The 20400-nt window shown below is 44.2% G+C and overlaps 1 protein-coding gene across 2 annotated transcripts in view; it reads left to right on the forward strand.

Moving 5' to 3' along the window:
* The first annotated feature begins 5369 nt into the window (after positions 1-5369).
* The window catches only part of dachs (unconventional myosin-IXb-like dachs), a 52017-nt gene continuing 36986 nt past the window's right edge, over positions 5370-20400 (forward strand). For both annotated transcript variants that reach the window (XM_012493450.3, XM_086917207.1), the window contains exon 1: positions 5370-6305. In XM_012493450.3, the coding sequence (XP_012348904.2) occupies positions 5948-6305 (358 nt within the window). In that variant the 5' untranslated portion in view covers positions 5370-5947. The remainder of the gene's footprint in view (positions 6306-20400) is intronic.

Genomic DNA, 20400 nt, shown 5'->3' on the forward strand with positions numbered 1-20400 from the left:
CGCCCGAGGGGAGGGGGGGGATGCTAAGTAATAGCGGCGTAACATCACCGCGTCATCATCGACGCCGAGTGTGTACAACACGCACACCATTCGACCCGCCACTTTACTGCCCGCCCTCACGCATCGATGCACGATACCTTTCCCCTCTTTTTCGCTTTTTTCTTCTCTCTCTCTCTCTCTCTCTCCCTAGCTCGTTTCCCTTGATTATACACGTACGCGGCCCGTGTTTCGTTCCGGGGCCTCTCACGTTGCGGCCGTTTTCATCAGACCTCTACTTCGATCCAAAGGGAAGAAAGTAGTCGAGTGTGAAAGTATTCGATATTCCGTGGAAAATATATCAAAGTCTGGAGGAGGTGTGCAATGGTAATTAGTTCGAAAACGTGCGTGGGAAAAAAGGACAGTTGGATCGAGACAACGTTTCGTTCCCTCCTCTCGCGCAACGAGCTCATCCCAACTGAAAGTAGTACTTTTAACGATAGAAGCGAGGCAGGTAGAATCTGTTTAAAAGTAGACCGGGGAAATTGATAACGTCTACGACTATTTCCGTTCCGATCGACGAGTTTCTCATCTCTCTCGAAAATCCTCCTTTCGTCGAAAAATCCCTCTTTTCCTCTCCTCGAAAAAGACGAAGAAGAGAAAAACATCGCGAACAACAAGTGTTCAGGACGAGAAAAAGATTGAACAGCATCCACGTTGAATTATCCACTTTGACGAATCGACGATCGAATACCCGAGGATCTCGTGCATCCACGAGTAATTCATACGTGTTCCGACAACGGGTAATCCGGAAGTACGTGATTGCTCGTCACCCGAGCCGCGCCGTGTATTCGAGATCTCGCGCGGGGGGGGGGGAGGGGAAGGGGGAGGGAAAAATGCCTGGCGACGGGTTAAAGTTACAATTCGATCGCTGGGTGATAAGGGTGATCGGATCGAGGACGCAATAGGGCAAATCCGGTGGAGCGTCCACGCGGTGGAACGCGATCCCGAGGCGCGATAAGTACTTTATAATCACCCTGTGCACGCGGAGGAGGGTTGGTCTTGGCCTGGCTGGTTGGTTATTCCTACCTGGCCTGAAGGGAGAAACGCGAGGGAGGCTTAAGATGATAGACGAGCCGATACGTTCCCACGCGTAGGTCCCGCAAAGATGTTTCAGGCAACCCGTTCGCCACCTCTTCTCCTCCACCTCTTCTTTCCTCGTCGGTGTAGTGGGCGGTTTGCAAGGCCCCCGAGGGGCCCAGCCGAGGAGGGCCCTAATCACAGGCTCGCCCTCGCTCGTACGCACAACTCGTACGCGTTCCTTCCTTAAACGCTCGCGAAGGGCGAATGTCCTCCTCCCCTCCTTCCTCCGGCTGAAAAAACCGCGAACGCTGTTGAATAATGCGCGCTGTTAACTCTCTCCCCCACACATCGATTCCCAACCCTTCCCTTCGTGCGCACCCTCCCTTCTTTTTCTTTTCTTTTCTTTTTTTTTTTTTTTTCTTCCACCGAAACCGGAGAATTCTCTCTCAAAGGTTTCCCCTTTGTTCCGCTATCTTAATCCCGACCCAACCGCTTTCCTTCCTTCGTTTCCTCGCCGTTAATATTATTCGCTCGGCATCGCTCGTTTTCCCTCCCACGATCCTCCTCCTCCTTCGCCTTTTCTCTTCTTCTTCTCCTTCTTTTTTTTAAGAGGACACATACAGCATTTTACCACGGCCAGACGAGAATACTCTATCTACTTGGAAAATCAAAATTGAGAGAAAATCGAAGAGACTCGTGTACTTCGTTTGGCTGTTAATTCTTTTTATTTTCGCATCCTTAATTTTTCGGTACATTTTGTCGTACACGCTCATTTTCTCGGTTTCCTTCGCACTTTCTTCCTCCTCCCCCTGCTATACTATCTCATCCCACGAGGGCGAGGGAGAGCAGGATGCACGTGTCCGCGTTGCATATTATATGCCCGCCACGGAGCGCGATACACGCGCGATTTACACGCACACACGCGCGCGGGGAACGGGTTTACACGGCTCGGCGAAATAAAATTATCGCGAGCGCTTTACGTTCTAAGGTAAATCTTCTCGGAAGAAGGGAGGAGCGGTTAAACTAACTTTCGCGTGGCCAGCGCTTTCGTCCTCTCTTTACTGCCGAGCCGGTATCGATTTACGAGAATCGAGAACACGTCCCTTGACCTTGGATTATTAATTCCAAATTGGAAATACGAAATTTATTTACATTTTCCCGATCGATTTTTCGAATCGAAACGAATAATGAGGAAGGCAAAAAGAGAAAATTGGCAAATTCAAAGTTCGTTCTTCGACCAATTGTATTATTATCCGTTTGAACGAGAATAAATGCATAGAAAAATTGTGCCCAAATTATGGAATCGAAAGACGGATAATATAGAAATAGAACAGAATCGAGCAGAGATCGAGCAATTGTTTTGTTACTTCTACTCGTACGAATTACTCGATCCGAACGAAATTCTACGAAATTGTCGAGTGAATTTTCAACTCAATGATTTTCAATTTCCCCTCTCGTCCTTGAAAAATATTGACCAGCGATAATTCCATCTTCATTTCTTTTGTTGCCGATATTCTCCGAAAAAGAGGGTTAAAATTACGACACGTAGGAAATTGGAAGAATTTCGCTGAACGGAAGAAGAGAAAGGGTTTCGTCTCGGAATAATCGGAAGACGGGGGAAAATATGGATCACGGAGGATAGACGATCTTGCCGCTCATCGCCCGCGGGACTTTCAAGGCAAAGGACGAAATTTATCGCGCGCTAATGCGCTTTAAACTCATTGGACGTAAATTTATCAGACGGTCGTGAGGTTCCCGCGCTGTCGCCGCGGGCTCTGCTTTTCGACGTTGCGAGGGAGAGGCGAGGTCAGAGAAGCATAAGCGGACGAGAGAGTATATTAGCTCGTGTGCCTCGAGATCAAGTCTCGTGCATCTTAAAATTTTTTCCAATCTGATTACCAATCGTGCAATTAACGTAATTAACGAACGAGCGAAAACGATTCTTCTTTTCGAGAAGTTGGGTGAAAAGATGGATCACGAGCGATCCATCTCGTCTATTAAAAAGAACTGGAATTATTATACTTTATATTTTATAAACGAAGAGGATTACGTTACATTACATTACGTAAATCATTTTCACGAAATTTCATTTTTCGATCCCTCGTCGATGCTTTTACGATTGCGCGCTCGATTGACGCGTGGTTAAGCAATTTATATAAACGAAAATAGAATTTCGTGCGTCCAAAGATGGAAGGCGTCCCTCGCCGATTTACGAGGATTACGAGGTTGATTGGCCGGTTAGATTTCGTGGGAGATAGGCAAAGGAAGGCATCGATTCGAATGGAACGAACGGTTTCCTGGTGTCGGAGATTCCGATCTCGATCTTTATTCGCGTATCGAACTACCGCCGAGTCCCTCGATCCGCGAATGGATCCACCAATACTGTAATTCACCGTGGGTGGCACGTGTCGAGTCACCGTCGAATCCCCTCTTCTTCATCGCGATGTTTATGCACCGCGGTTTAAAGCGACGTCCACACGACGATCGAACGTGTCACGACTCCTATGGGACTTTCTGATTAATGTTTCCTCGCGATAACGAAGCAACCTGGATTAACCGTCCAGGTAACGGTATGCATCTTGGTGGGAAGAGGCTGACTTCGAGGCTGGCGTTATTTAAAACGTTTAAACCCTTCGAAAAAAAAAAAAACGAAGGAAAAGGATATCGAAAAGTATTTGAAAAAAATGATCATGCGGAAATTAATGATGGTTAAGCAGGTTCAAGAAACATCGAACCTTTGGTGTAAATTACGAGATAGAAATATTCGATTGTGCGTGAGATTGTTCCAAAATTTATACGTCATCTTTTCTTTTTCTTTTATCCTAGAGATTATTAATTAATAATTAAAATAAGTTTCAACCTTTGACGTCGAATAACAAATTTCTATCAACTTGGAAAACTAATTGTATTATATGGTACAAGGGATGAAGCATATATATATATATATATATATACCGAGTTTCAATGTGGATCGATCAAAATTTCTAAACCGAACGAGTCGAAAAAGTTTTTGCGACCGATTATCCTCTCGGACGTTGTGCACGATTCTTAAGATATCGAGGAAGAATCCACGAACGACAGTAATGTTTATCGACGATGAGGCAGGATTAAACGAAGGTGACGGCACGTTCGCGTGTCGTGGGATCGTCAATGCTACCAGTCGCCTTGTCGGATTACCCTTCGAATCGACGGCGTGTTGTTTGTTAATTAATAGCCTAGCTTAATTTTATATTCTCCCGGTATAATATCGCGAAGCGAAGGCTAATCATTCTTCGAAACCGCGAAACGAGTTTGGCAAAACTTGTTTTCCGCGCAACCTCGTCGATTATTGGCGGCTCAATCTTTTTCGAAAAAGATCGTATCGTAAGGAGGGAAAGGAAAATCATCGATATACACCTTCGAATCAATGTGAAAAAATTAAATCATCGATAACGGCACGAGATTCGAAACATCGGGGAAAAAAAGAAAAAAAAGAAATAAGCAAATTCCATGGAAACACGCACGGCCGGATTGAATGGAAATATCGTATCGGTGGTTGTAACGATGTTGGTAACGGGATCGTTAATATGTTTATTGTTGGCCAACCCTGTAAAATGGAAATGGCCGCGCTATTAAATCGTACCGTTGTCTCCCATAATCCCATGAATATCAGCTATAACTCTTGGCGCATCGTTGTTTTATTCGTGTCTCATAAACGAGGAAATGTATCAATTTCCACGTAGATTCAAAGGTATCCCATTATTAATGCGAGGCGTTGTATCTTTATTTCGTTGATGGAAAAAAAAAAAAAAAGATTTCCAACAACGATTGTGCCACAGAACGTCGATCACCAAAAAATAAAACAAAATTTAAATCGTTGTGCTCGTGCGAAAGAAAATGCTTTTTTCACACGAAATATATAAAAAAAAAAAAAAAAAAAGAACGAAAAGAAAAGAAAAGGAATAAGATAAAATCGAAGGAAAAATAAAACATCGAATTCCACGATAATTCTCTATCTGCTTACCGCACATTCTCTATTTTCCAGGACATCCGGAGCGCATAACTGTCGTCTCGACTGGAAGAACGATGGCGCGGAAATGCGTGAAACGTAAGCGATATCCCCCTGCTACCTCGGAACCACGTTTGAAACGTAGCTTCTTGACGCGATCAACGGGGAAATCATCGAATCGCGGGCAAAAGGGAGGCACGGGACCACGAGTCGGGTGAAAGGTCGCATTCGACGCCGATCGAGATCGATCCACCGTTGATCCACCCGTCCTGGGTGGAGGACGGAGGGAGGGTGGAGGGGGAGGGGGTGGGTGACGATCGATTTCACGAAGAAATACAGGGGAGGCGCGGACGCGTTCGAATTCGAGCCACGTAGCAGCCGCCAATCGGGCTGCTCCTCGAGGAAATCTTTGAGGCTTTGGACTATCATCCGAGTGGGTGGATGGTGTGGATGCTTTCGTAACCAATAAACCGATCCGCCGGGGCTCGATTCAATTAGCGGTTCTCGGCGAGGAATCGAGAACGAACAGGCTTTCCTCTCCACTCCTCTTCTCTCGTTGGAAAGGAAAAAAAAAAAAAAAAAAGGAAAGAGAAAAAAAAGTGGAGCGAGATGGGTGACTCTCCACGAGTCACGAGGCGATACGCGTGAAAGAGGTCGAAGCGACAAAATCCTATTGATCGAGATGAAATCTCATTAAGGGCGCGCCTCGCCAGGTGGTGGAATCGAGGAAGTGGGCCATCGCGAAAAACTAACTGTTGGCCCGCGAAAAACACCTCGAGAAAGGTGAATACCGAGATAGTGGACGAGTGAACGAAAGAGAGAGAGAGAGAGAGAGAGGGGTCGAGACACGTTTCCTGGCCGATTAGAAACGGTTTTCTGAGGCAAAGGGCCGGGATTAATATGTGCTTTGGACGAGTGCCGCGAGCTGAAAGTTGCCAGACCGGCGTGAACACCGACGACAGCTGTCGAAAGGAAGACGAGGGGATCGTGGAGCGGTGTTGGTGGTCCTGTTCCGCGGGGATGGGGATGCTGTTGCCCGACGAGACATACGAGGAACGTTCCTCGTCCTCGAGGCGTAGCTCGTGCCCGAACGTTCTCGCGGATATCGACGAGGTCGAGGCGGCCAAGGCTTTGGCCGCGTTCAGAAAGTGCGACGAGTTCCTCAAGAGGCACGGGATCAGGCCCGAGTTCTTCTGCAGGCACAGGGAACGATTGGCGCTCCAGACTTGGCTGTTGCAGAGGTCCAAACTCTCCTCCGGTGAGTGTCTCATCTTTCCTTTCCTCGAACACGAGAATTTCACATCGAAAATTATCACATAAAATGACGCGATCCTTTCGCCAAACGAGATCTCGTTGAGCGCGCGACACTCGTACGGAGTGCTTGCAATGTTTGTATGGTAATCAACTTTAATCAACTTGATACACCTACGTTGTTGAGAAACCTCGTTTTACGGAATCTAGATTTCTAGGTACAGAAACGAACATAAAAATTGATATTCTTTTCGCGTTTCGATATCTGTAATGTATTTCATCAATTCGCAATTAGGAATAAAAGAATAGCTGGTTTTATCGGATCGCATCGCATCGCATAACATGTCATTTTATCAGAATCTAGATTCCATATATCGAAACGAACGTGAAAATTGATATTTCTTTTTATATCTGCATTTTATAAATATCCTGCATATTATCAATTAAGAGTAAAAAGAACAGTTGGTTGTATCGCGAGAGAGGAAAATAAAAAGTTTATCCGGTGGATAAATCGCGTCCCATAACGTTGATCGAGCGCGGTCCCACTTTTATGGGACTTTATGGGATAGGCATCACGATGCACCTGGCCGGCGCGAAGGGTTCGCGTTCCCTGTAATAGATTTACGTAGAAGGAACGAACAATCGCGGATGACAATTTACGGCGAGGGAGGAGAGGTGGATACGGCTCGTTTGAAGTTGCGCCATGCATCGAAAATAGGAGCTGTTCAATTGACCGATCGGGGACCGGTTAAATCGACGTTTCTCGTTACTTTCACCGACGGTTATTTTGTTGTAGCGGTTTTTTCGCGCAATGAAACGCGTCGTTCCGGTAATTGGACACCTCTTTCCAAAAATTTACGCCGACGTGAAAACCTGATTCGCTCGGATTTATACCGGTCTCTTCGACCCCTTCCAACCTTTTTCTTCTCGAACCTTTAAACCTTTATTCGAGAAATCTCTCCTGAAAATATTTCAAGATTTCACGTTGAGACGAGTGTTATTTAACGGATCAAGGACGCGTTCGAGAGAGAAAATTCTCGAAAATTGTTATGGAAAATTTTTTTTAATTTTTCGTCAATACGATCGAGAGTGAAAAATCATCATCGACTATCCTCCGAACGAAGAATAAAATAACAACTCTCGAATTTTAAGAATTTTAAGTCTCAAACGACGCGTTCGAAACATTAAAACGTTTCTTCTTTCATTTCGTCTTTTTTCGATTCAACGTCGAGTCGAAATCGTACAAACGATTCGCGACTGTTTGGATTGACCCGCCTCGCGATTAGACGCGTCACCAGCGATGACAATGATCCGAAATCCAGTTTTCGATCGAACTCGCCCTAATTCGTCGATTTTTGCCAGGACGAGACTGCCAAAAACAAGGCGTCCAATCGATATATATACATATATGTATGTACACGCAGAGGTCGACGGCTCGTGCATCCTCTCTTTGATGTTAATTTCGATTTCGAGGGAGGAAGGGTGACGGCGATAATTTCATTAGCTGGCTGTACTTAACGATCGCGGGCCCGTGAAACGTGGAAATTTCGCAGTCCGCGCCGTGCACCCGCTAGACTACCGGGAGGGCATTAATTTTTGTTTTTAACGAGCTTTACGTATTTATGCAGCGAGCCGCATTAGCGCAATTGATTTAATGCAGGGCATTAATCGAGCCCCCGTTCAACACCGTGTAAATTATGATTGGAAAAGTTCATTTGTCCCCCTTCTGTTATTGTCAACGTGGCAACTATCCTCCCGTCGATTAGATTTTACACCAATTTGCCGCGATTGTTGTTTGCCCTTTGTCTTTTTTTTTTTCATTCGATGCGATTAATATAAGAGAGAAAAGTGTTTTTGATTCGAACAATCGGATTTGATTCGAGGTTTGATGGGAAAATTGTTGTGTTTTTTTTTTTTCATTGTTAAATGCGATGGAAAAGAAAAAGTAATTTACTCGCAGTAATTTATTTTATCGCAGAATACGATCGCACGAGCATCTTGCTTATCTTTTTGCGGTGATAATTGTGAAACTCGTTGTGCAGAAAGAAAGCGAAAAGAAATTTTGTAAATGAAAGGAAAGCTGAGACAAGACTTTTATCTAGATATATCCCTGTATTTTACTACTTTGCGTCTCAAATTTTATCTAAGTCTGTAGATTTTTCCATCGCGTTCCAAAATTATTCCTATTATTTCGGAACGAGCGTGACCAAGAAACAACAATTCTCATTTGGCCAATACCGATCAAGTTTTATAAACGCTATCCTCGAGCTACGAACGGTAAGAATGTGTTGTGGAGATAAAGTTTGCGGCGGAGCAAAAATGTAATTAAACCATGAAGAATGCAGGTCACGTTCCTATGGTTTCGCGTTTTTATGCGTAGAATTTAATCCGAGTGGATTACGCTACGAACGCGGTGGATTTCGCGCGGAAACGCATCCATTTCCGGCCTTGAGTGCGCCTTCTTTCACCAATGCGACTTTTTGCCTATATATATATATATATATTTGGATCTTCTAATCCCGTGGAAAGCTTCTTGGACACCGATAATAAAATCGTTTGTCCTAGAAATTTTCACAAAGATTTTTCTCTCTCATCTCGATTTAAACAGCATCAAGAGAGTTTCAATCCTCTTATGTATTTTACGATACGAATTTTTTCTTTCGCATTAGGATGTAGAATAAATTCGTTTGGTAAAATAGAAATTCGGTAGAATAACGAATAAGTTATTATGAGTTTTGTAACGTTAAAAGCATCGCTCACGTGCAGAAAAGAGATTATTTTCCGCGATAGAACAAGAACAAAGGCGCATATCTTTAAAAAAAACGAGAAAAATTATTATCGCGCTTATTTAATAAAAAAATTTGTCCCTCCATCCGATCTTCAATTATTTAACAAAACTCTTTCAAATGGGGTATGATTCAGAAAAAGATAAACACGAATCCGTATTATGTATTCCACATAATTCCGCGTAATTCTATTCTACGTAAAATCGTCGATGTTTGCGTCCTTACAAGAGCATATAATTTTCCTCGTCCACGATATTATCAATTCGAAGCACAACAACAACAATCGAATCATAACAAGTCGAGGCGCGACGATCGTCGTCGAATGAGTCACATTGCTCGTACGTTGCTCGCGTTTAGACGCGACAAATTATCGGTCTCGACACCTCGATCCATTACACGCCATCCGTGTGTTCGAGCAAGCGTCAGTTTAAGAGGTGCGCTCTTACATCATCGTCCCGGTTAAACGTATCGGAGTGCTAGTTGAACGCGTTACCATTCGCGGTAATCTCGTGTGACGCGTGCCAACGAACGAATACGCGGGGAGGGAAAGTGTGTAGGGCGTGTTGTTTAAAATGGCTCCTTTTCTCGCTGGCTACGTATCGGTGTTAACAACTTGTGCATCATCCGTAGTGACAGTGCACACACGCTAAATTTCCCGTTCTGGCCGCGTATGCACTCGCGCTATCATAAATTATTATCATTTTGTCGCGAATAGATAAATCGAGAATGCGAACCAACGAGATTATTATTAAAACGCGTGCATAAATTGGCGAGGAGAGCCCTTTATCCCGTACCATCGTTTCATCTTTGATACCGTTTCGAGGTAAATATTAACAAATTTATATACGGCCGGGAAAGAGTCGCAGTAGGCAAAATTCAGAGGTGGATCGCGTGATTTCATAGCGTTGTCGAGTTACGGAGTAACTCGCTGTGTGGAACATTTCTTTCTCTATACAAGATTGCGTTGTAATACATATACGTAGTTTCGCGATTTTGAAGCAGATCGATTCCAACAGTGCGAAAGTGGACGCTTATCTTATTAAGCAATTTACAAAGTTCATTAATACACGGTTTCATTAATTTATATATCTTTTTTCGCTCCTCGATTCGAAATCTCGTTGCACCACGTTGAAGTTTGGATCCTAAGATAGATAAGTAAGATAAATAAAGATCAGATGGATAAGATCTCCTCGGTTTTAATCAGGCTAAACTTTTCCTTTCCAACAGGTCGGTGAAAAACAGAATCGGCCGCCCTTTAATCGAGTAACCATCGAGGGACAACGTTTCAAAAGTTTCTCAACTATCGTCGAGTATTCGAATCATCTTTCGCCCGTGTTCGAAAAATTTCTCCCTTCGAGCGAGACAAACAATCCCAGGATATGGTGAAGTATCCAACCGAAAAATCGGAAAAATCCTTTTCCCGTGGCAAAATAAAATTAGCCGATGGTTAAAATCTCGAGGAATTATTTTCGAGGGATTACTTGGAGTGGATTAATAGTGGTATTCGTATCGCGTTGTAAGTGCACGGCCATGATTCCTCGTTTGTATTGGAAAGAAAATGGAAACGGTCGATTACCCGCGCGGAATACGCAATTACGAGTAAATTCCGCCGGTGATGTCCGCTTGTTTCCCCGAATCAGAATATAAAGGGCGCGTAATTGCGGGTACGGAATTACACCGTGTTTTATAATCAACGCGGGGGCGTGCATCCGGACAATCGGCCAAATTAAGCGTTTACCGGCCTCGAATCGCGTTTTATCATATTAATCGTGGAAACACGCACGTACGCTGACAAAAATCGCTTTTTATCCCTATCCGTATTTTCCGATCTCGATTTACGCTCATCCGTCCACCATAATCACAGCTATTGATCCCTTCCCCCCTCGTAACGGATTTTTTCGCCAATTTTTCTCCAGACACGTCGATAATGATTATATTAATCGATCGTTGTTGATCGTTTCCAATTCTGGTAGCGAGCTCTATTGGATTCGCTCTGATTAAGAAAAAGAAAGAGGAAGAAAAAGAAAGAGGAAAATTTTCGAATCTTTTCACACCAACGCGTAACTAGAATCATTGAATCATCGCGCCGTTATCGTGGAATTCCATTATAGAGATTTTTCTTTCACATTCGCTAATGCTGTTAACCGCTTCCATTTCCCGTTAATTTCCCTCTGGCAACGAGATTATATCGAAAATTGGGCATACGTTAATAGATATGATTACACTGATTCAACGAAGATATATATGTAAAAAAAGGAAATTTTCTACGATTGGAAATGGAAAACTTCCTCCCTCCTCTTTTTGAAGATATTTGCTGTTGTTTCGGTCAACTTTCTTCGTACAATTTGTTCCATTTGTCATCGTCTCGGGCGTCAGCAAGAATCGCGACAGAAATCGCATCGCGGCGATAAGAAGGAGAGGAAAAAAGCTTTGATAAAGGATCGGCAATTTCACGCCGCGGTTTCCATTCAACATTCGTCGTGCTCGAAACATTTACGGAGTTTACAGAATCGGAATCGATCGGGCTGACACTGTGTGAACACTTTATGTTGCCCGCTAATTATGCAATGATGATCGATTCGACGCGGTGGAGAAACAGTTGGAGGAACGGGTTAGCGATAATGGTTTTCGTTTGCTTTTTGTAAAAAGGGCCGGCCATGCGTGGAATTCCACACTTGTGCGGAGCGTGACCATCGATTATGGAATATTGTTACTATTACCATTATTATTATTATTATTATTATTATCATCGTATCAGGTGCATCTCTTGATTTCAGAGAATTGCCGGGTGACATTAACATTCTATTTTCGCATAGTGAATTAAATTTAGTAAATGTGGTGATTAATTTAAATTATAATCCATGGGTATAATAATATATGTGTATATATATATTGTTCCACGTGTAATTCAATTATGGGGATGATATAGATAAATGTAGATAAATGTAGATTACACGCGGAGGTAATAATTAGATTCGTTAAATATCTAGTAATTAAAATAAAACGATAATCAGATTTATCAAATATTCGGTTAAATGTTAGATTGTTGCATGGAATGGAATGGCCGATTTCGCGTGGCAAAACTATTAAATAATACTCGTCGAATCCCTCTTCGCTCAAGATCGAATCGATCATCGAATCGACACTTATTTCCGACGAATTTAAATTTCATTTCGAAACAAATTTTGTCGAATCGTTCTCGCGTAGAATCGACGCTTCCCCCCCTCCTCCATTCAACTTTCTTTTTAGACTCTACTCGCCAAACGAATTCTTCACGAGGTGTTTATTTTCGTGGCGCCGCTTCGTCGAACGAATAGCCTAATTTAACGATCAAAGACAATAATACGGATTCGTGAAACGGCCACGTAAACTTACATCGAGGCTGTGCGTCACCGGTGTAATTAGCGTGCTCTCGCTGGTAATGAAGCTCCCATTATAGGCCGGGTCGTCGGTTAATTAGGTTGCACGTTTGATTTATCGCGATTTGGAGGTGTGGCGGACGATAGGGGCGCACGGTTCGCGTCGCCTCCTCCCGTTCAAACATCGATGAAAACACAAAAGAGTCGTTTGTCCCGTAATTGAAAGCTTGCGCGATCCTCCCTCGAGCCTCGTTTCGATTTCTTCTCGCCCCGTGGACGAGAGGCCGATAACTTCTCCATCGCTGGATAGAGGCTGGGTTATAACACTTTCGAGGCGGAAACACTTTCTGCAAAAGGAAAAAAGAAAAGGAACGCGATATCGTTAAAAAAGCTTCTATAATTTGATGATGATTCGATCGTGTCGAATTATTCTCAGAGTACAATTGAGGCAAAAAGGTGGAATACGAAAATCTTAGGAAAATCAAATCTTACGAATTACAATGGAGATTACTTGCGGTGGGTTATCACTGACTCGTTGAAAAATAGAAGATTTCTATTCTGTAAAGCAAGAGATGGAGATGCGTGTATCATACATGCGGGAAAGGAAAGAGATATTTGGAGGGAGAAAGAATTTGGTTTGGCAAATTGATCGAGTCGACGAAAAGGAAACGTGGCTGGTCGGTCCCCCACAACGGGTCTTGAATTTACTTAACTACGCGCGATAAATCATCGCGTGGCGGTCCCTCTACGTCGCTGAAGGCTCTAGGCGTCGGTATCGCGCGCGCGCGCGTTTATTCCTACATTTATTCGGGCAAATATATGGGCGGGCATTTATTATGAAAATTGATATTTCGAGCGGGGATCGTTTGACGGTGTCTCGCGCGTCGTGTCCACCAACCGAGACGAATAAAATCAATTTCCGGGTCCATTGAGCGTCCGCTATGTCGGCTCGACGCGCGGAAGGATGCACGTGACCGCCTTTCCGACGCGTCGATACGCTTTTATAATAATTTATCGCAGCTTCCGCCCTTTGTCATTTTTCGTTATCGTTATCGTTCTCGGCCGACACTTGATTCCAGATCGGTTGAGGAATTTTCACCTCTCGATTAACCCCACCGAGTGTCGGGATGCGTGATCATTTTTACGATGGATAGCACGTGTCGAGGGGGAAAAAAAGAGGGGAAAAGGGAAGGTATTAAAAATACGAAAACACAGTCGTAATTTTAATGGGAAGTGTTTAGAAAATAATTTTTCGATTTACTCGCAAAAACGAAGGGATAACGATGACGGTCATAGTTCGTTTTCAAATTTTATTATTCTATAATTGTAATACGATTGAAGGATGAAAGATTAATATACTACGATATAATAATAGCCACGAAAAATAGTTGTTCAATTTTTCGATGTCGTCGCGGAAACGAAGGGATAACTCAGAAGGGATACTCAGTATTCTTTTTTCATTAATCCGTATATGGATCATAGTTGTAACTTATATATTATTTCAAATGTACAATCCAACGAAAGACGAAAGATTAATGTACCATAACGTAATAACAGCTACGAAAAATTCGCGAATCGTAACAATCGGGAAGGGGTAATCGCGATTCGATTGTTACGTAATCTCGAAACGGGGGAGGATCGACGTTGTGGAAACAAGGAACCGTAGCGAAAGAGATCTCGTTCTCGATTTTAATCCGATATTAAATTGAAACACGTCGATTCGGGGAAGCGTTTATCCCGCTCAACGAAGCGTGCATTCCGCGTGTGACCACGCGAAATAGGGATTAGCCGGATCGTGAATTATTTTAACAGGCGCGCGATATCGAGGGATATCTGTTGCAGTATTCGCTTCTATTACAGGATCGTCGATTTCTCTTTGCTCGTTTTCATTCCGATACGCGCGGGGAAGCTCGAAAAATCGAAGTGGAAGTTTCCTAGGGGAGGATGGAGAAAGAGTCTTTAAATTTATCGAGTGTCGATGAATCGAGCAATTTTTCAATAAAACGAAGCTTCGTCGAGATCAGCGAATATCTTTCCCTCTTTCTAACAACGTTGTAGGTGGATCGTTGAAACTGTTTACGAGCAGAGGCGCGTGATGCCTTTATAGGTGACGTTTACGGCGGATAATTACGATAGAAAAAAGTAGAGGTAATTCGCTAATTCTTCGCTCGCGGATGTTTCGTTTAACGCGTTTTTTTTTCTTTTTTTACTTTATGACGCGTACGATTAACTTTTCCAAAAAAGAAAAAAAAAAATTGGGAGAAAGAACTTTTTTTTCTTTCGCATAAAAGCGTTCGATATAAGATATCATCACCAGTGCGCATCGTAATTTTTCTCGCCGTTTTCACGTTCCATCTCGTTCCCTTTCGCATTTATCAAAAATCCTTTATTATCGGGATAATATTCGTCGTTAGAAATTCGTTTCAATGCACGAATTAAAATGGAAAATTAATCATTAAATGTTTTGTTTTCTGTCTGCGAAGAAGAACGAGTGTTCGTGTCTCGATTCGCGTTTTCGTACATTTTTTTCTTACCGAAGAAGAGGAAGAAGAAGAATTTCATTCTTGGTCGAAACGAAAACGCGATGAAATTCCTGTGACAATCTCGGGATAATATTGATCCGAGGAGAGGAATTAAATATTTGACGGGGACTTTCTAGCCAGATTCTTTATTTAGCGGCCGATAACGGTGTTGGCCGAGATTAAAAGTGGCGTTCGTAATTACGCGATTAAATTACTCGGCGGTTTCTTTCGTTCCAACTCGTAAGAACCAAGAACTGGTTTAGTTTTTTAGAAACAGACCGATTTCCGACCGCCAACTTCCGACTGGATCCCTCCCCTTCTTTTTTCCCTCCCAAGTTTTGTTATTACACGTTACAAGGATTATTTTTTCACCCGCTAGAATTTGTAGCGTACATTCTCAATTACAGACCCGAGGATCATCATATTATAATTTATAGAATTATTTATCGAATCGATTTTCAATCGAAAGATCTCTCTCAAATTCTTTTCTTAAGTTCATTTTTACGATATTCAAATTATTACACAGACTCGAGGAAAAAATTCATCGCAGAATCTTTCCACGTTGAATCGAATTTTCTCCGCGGGACTAATCGTTCATTACGTTCCAAAATACGACGATCCTATCCGAATTTCTATTCGCCACTCGTACAACATCGTCGTTTTCGAAACTTTATTCGCGAAGAAAAATTATCTCGTAATGATCAACGGTTCGATCAACGGCAGCGTTAAAAAATACGATCCGATTCATCGACCTGTCACCTATTGTATCGAGGAGAGAAGGATCGATTTTTGGCTTTTTCTCGAAGGGAGGAGGGACGAGATGGAAATTTCATCGGGATTTATTAGCCACGGGAAATCGACTGGGGGCTCGTAATGACCGAGGCATTACTAATGGGGCGTGAGGAGGGGGGCAAAAAAAGGGAGGAAACTGGCTGGCGGCGTAACAACGGTGATGCAAAAGGGAACAGAATGCCGTCAGGTGTTGGACCCCATAAATCACGCCGCGTACCCACCTTTCTCTCTTGGTCTTGGTGGTGACGTGGCACGCCGCGCCGTTTCGCGCCACGTTCAATCGCCACGCCGATCAATTCGATAAATAAAACATGCAACCGAGTATGCAACGGGCCATCCCCCGTTTCTTTCCTCGATCATCGCCGTCTTGATCCAGCCCAACTACGTGTCCTTCCACCTCACGCGATTCCAAATTTGAAATTCGATCCCCAATTGCGAGAAAAACACGTTAACGATATTATCGATGTCCCCTCCGCTTTTTAATTCATACAATTTTCTACTTTTGCTACGAGGAATTTTATTCTACGGAATTTCTCTTCGTGGAATTCTTCTATCTCTTCTACTTCTATTGTTTCCTCGACTTTTTCAAATTTTCACGCGCAATACGCATTCTCGAGAAAAGAAAAAGGAGAAGAGAGAAGAATGGAGATAATTTCACCAGCGTCGACTTCGTCCTCCATCATCCTCCGCCACGAAATTGCTGATTTAACGTGGCCTATGAAATATCCCGTTCCGCGTTTCGCCAACGGCGCCCTAATGTAAATGTACGATAACCACGATAGAAAGTGTCTCCTCCCTCCCCCTCTCTCACCCTGTGCATTCACCGGACCCCCGTTGAATAGAGAGCAGACGCTCGTCCCCGTAAATAGGCTCGCCGTGATACATTCTCCGCGTTTCGAATTCACCAAGCTGGAGTTTCGTAAATTTCGTCCCGATCTTTTCCCCTCCGATCTCGCAGTAAAAATAATATAATCTCGATACGTAACCGAGCGAATGACCGGTAGCGTTTCAAGGAATCGGCGATAAATCGCGTGCGATCGGTCGCTGCGAGCCTCCGTCGCGTCCGTCATCGATCAGATAAACCATCGTTGCGATCGTATCAGGTGTGTGTGTGTGTGTGTGTTATGCCCGCAGGACGAAAAGTTTCGTCGCCCTCGATCCCCTTCCCTCCCATCCACCATCCTCTTATCTCGAGCGTGATTTTTAGCGGGGCAGCACCGTGGGTAATTACAAGGCGTTATGAGGCATCGATGCGAGCCGCGGCCTCGTTATAAATCAACAAGGATTGAACGAGCGAGGCTCGTACTCGAGGGAGAGGAGAGATAAATCACCGTGCCCTGCGTTTATACGTAGGTGGGAGGGGGTTTAAGGAGGAGGAAGGTTTCGAAGGAGAGGGTTTTCGCGTTAATTCGTCCGATTAACCGATTCGCAAGGTTGGCGTGGGTCGGTTTATCGGAGGGGGCGATACGGTGGCATTGTTCGGGCATAATTAGATCGTTGGCCCGGCCGGATCCTCGGTGTATTTATTGCCTTCTATGCGCCACGCTGCAGGTGGTGGGCTCTCGCGTGTGTGCGAGCGCGAAACACGGGGCCCGGCCACGGCAAACGGCAGGCGATAACTCAGCCGGCAGGTATATAATTATCAAACTGCGTAATTGTTAATTATTGTGCCATTGTTGGCGGCCGGTAATTAATGCGGTGCCAAACTCCCTCCAAACGTCGTCTCACGCGATCTCGTCCGATTGATCGGCTCGGCCGTTCCCCGACCCTGAGCATGGAAAAACGGCCGTTTCCGATCTCGAAGGGGGACGGCTCTTCCGCCGTTTCTCTCCAACGAAAGTCTTCCCAAAACTCGGGCTCGCTCTTCTTCTTTTCGAACGACGAACACGAAAAGAAAGGGGTAAGATCAAAAAGAAGGCGAATGGTGGTATATCGTTCTTTTACTTAATTAATTTCTCTCGATAAAGGTGTTAAAGAAAAATCGAGTCACCGATTTTTTAACCGTTGCATCGCAATTGTTATCCTCCCGATCATCATCGTTCACTTTATTACTTTCAGACGCGCTATGTTTCGCCGTTGTACGAGTTTTCGCTCATCGGCTCTCGATCCGCACGCGGTGAAGCCGAAAAATAGATGGGGTCGGTGGGCGGGCGGTCACGATCGATCATTCCCCCTAATTAATTCATCCGTCAATTAGTAACGGCGCCGCTACGTGTGCGTGGAACCGCGCCTTCCTCGGAGAGATCTGGCCGCGCGCGGTTGAAAGAAGCGGGCGAAAGAAGGAGAAAAAAAAGAGGAGGAGGAGGAGGAGGAGAGGAGCCACCGCCACTTGGAGAATTTAATTAAACCGAGGGAGGGGGCGAGGAGGCGATACAAGAAGGCTGCAAGAAAGAAGGGATTCGGCGCCTTCGCTCCTTCGCCTTCCCTAATTGTTCCGCCCGGTATAGCGACGAAAAACTTAGAAAGCCTAACTTTCTCCCTCTTTCTTTCCCAAACCCGTCTTTTTTCCTCTTTCTTTTAGTTGTTTAACGCTCTTAAGACGCGTGCCCCTTCCTTCCTTCCTTCCTTCCTTCCTTCTCTTTTGAATTTGTTCCACACCGTTGGCAAAGTTCGCTCAAGTTCTTTGCGACATTTCCTATTCAAATCGGTCCCCGATTTGCCTCGCTCTCTCCACTTGGCGAATCTTTCTCGCTTGCCAAGTCTGTCGCTATAAAAGTCATTCGGCCGGGTTAAAAAGGAATGCGTATGAATCTCGTTGTCGGTGGTGATTTGCGAGTAAAATGTTGCGAACGTTGCCGTTTTCCTTTACTTTTCCACGCTTCTACTCCCCGATGGAAAATTATTTTTCTCGATATAAACGATACACACACACACACGCACACACACACACATATATCGTACACGTTCCTTCTCGACTCGCGGTTCGACGATGTATTTTTAACCGTTCTTCTTCTTTCTTCCGTATTTCACAACGTGCAACGACGTATCCACGATAATGCACCACTCGGACATCTCGAAAGTTTCGATCCTTCTCCTTCGTATCCTTGCGACAAGGTGGAAGCTTGAATTTTTAACGCGTATCGCTTAACGCGTGTCGCGGAAAGATTTTCTATCCCGCCTCGATCTGGAAATCGTTCGATTCCTCAACTCATCGACTCGTTAAAAGAAAAACGATCGGGAAACAATCCTTTCTATTTTATTTATTCTAAACGAAAAGCGAAAACTATCGGAACGAACGGAGCACGTGTGCAACGCACAGCATTAAAATCTAACTAATCCGTGTCGAGGGCTCGTCCATTCGATCGAAGTGCGGGGCGAGCGCAGTTTTTATCGACAGCCCGGATAATTAATTATCGTTGGATGGATATTACACCGGTATACCGAGCGCCACTCTATTTTCCCATCCGGATTACAACGCAACAACTGCCGGAAATAAATCACACCGTTTTCTGGCCGTGGTCATTAGTCATTAGACCGTCGCTTATTACAATTCCCTCTCGGCTGGATGCCGGCTAAGGAATTCGATAAATTATAATTAGATCACCGGGGAACAAGGGGACCAGGCTTTGCAACGTCGATTCCGACCACTTCTCTCTCTCTCTCTCTCTCTCTCTCTCTCTTCACCAGATATAAATCACTATCGTGGTATTAAACACCGGTGACCGGCTACCGGTGACCGGTAAAGGCTTCTTCTCCGCAATAGAAGCGGATCTTCCTTTTCTCGGCCGAGATCGGATCGGTGCCACCTCGTTACCACTCGCCTCGCTTCGACGTCCCCCCTTAATTGATTTGAAAATTGCGACTCTCGAGGTGAGGAAGAGTAATCCTCGCAACCGTGATGATACATCGTGTAACAACAATATTTATTTAATTACTTTCTCGAGTTTCATATTCTCGGGACTGAGACCTTGAAATTACCCCTGTCTCGTCGTTAATTGTTTCATCGTGACCCGTCGAGGGAATCGAAGGAGGTCCATCCGATTTTGATCAATCCTTGGAAAGTAAAAAAACGGATAATTGATCGGAGGATCCACTCGATTCGACTCAGGCATTAATCGAATGCAGATTAAAGTTCGCATCGGCGGGCGAAATTAGTTTTCACCGCTAACAGCATCATCGGAGGGGGGAGGGGAGGGGAGGGGGGGGGGCTGCGTGACACGTTCATAAAGTCGGAGCAAAAACGAACGAATTTGGCGCGGATCCAGCTGCCTCCATCGACCTTTTCCATATAAATCACGCGTATCCCTCCGCGATATCGGCAAGGGATTTGAAACAAACAAAAAAAAAAAAAAAAAAATAGAAAAAAAATGAGAGAAGTAAAAGGAAGAGAAAGAAGGAAAAATAAGAAAGGAGAAAAATAATAATGAACGAACGCACGAGGTGTATATAATATCGGATCAAACACGATCTGTCGTCGTTGGAGGTATATTTCTCCAATGAATCGAAACGATCGTTCGCTACGCTTGAAAGAGAAAAGGAGCCAAGGATAATTTGAGATAAATATCGGCGCCGAAATATATATTTTCGAAAGATAAAAGAATAAAAAGGAAACAATCGCAACTGGTTGTCTAATATCGAAGAAGAAGGGTCGGTAACCGTCGTATATCGGCGCAAGAACATTCGAGATGACTGGTTCCATCCAC

Source organism: Apis florea, unplaced genomic scaffold (genome assembly GCF_048593485.1).
Source record: "Apis florea isolate Af1SG1 unplaced genomic scaffold, ASM4859348v1 contig_3813_pilon, whole genome shotgun sequence".
Taxonomy (NCBI): domain Eukaryota; kingdom Metazoa; phylum Arthropoda; class Insecta; order Hymenoptera; family Apidae; genus Apis; species Apis florea.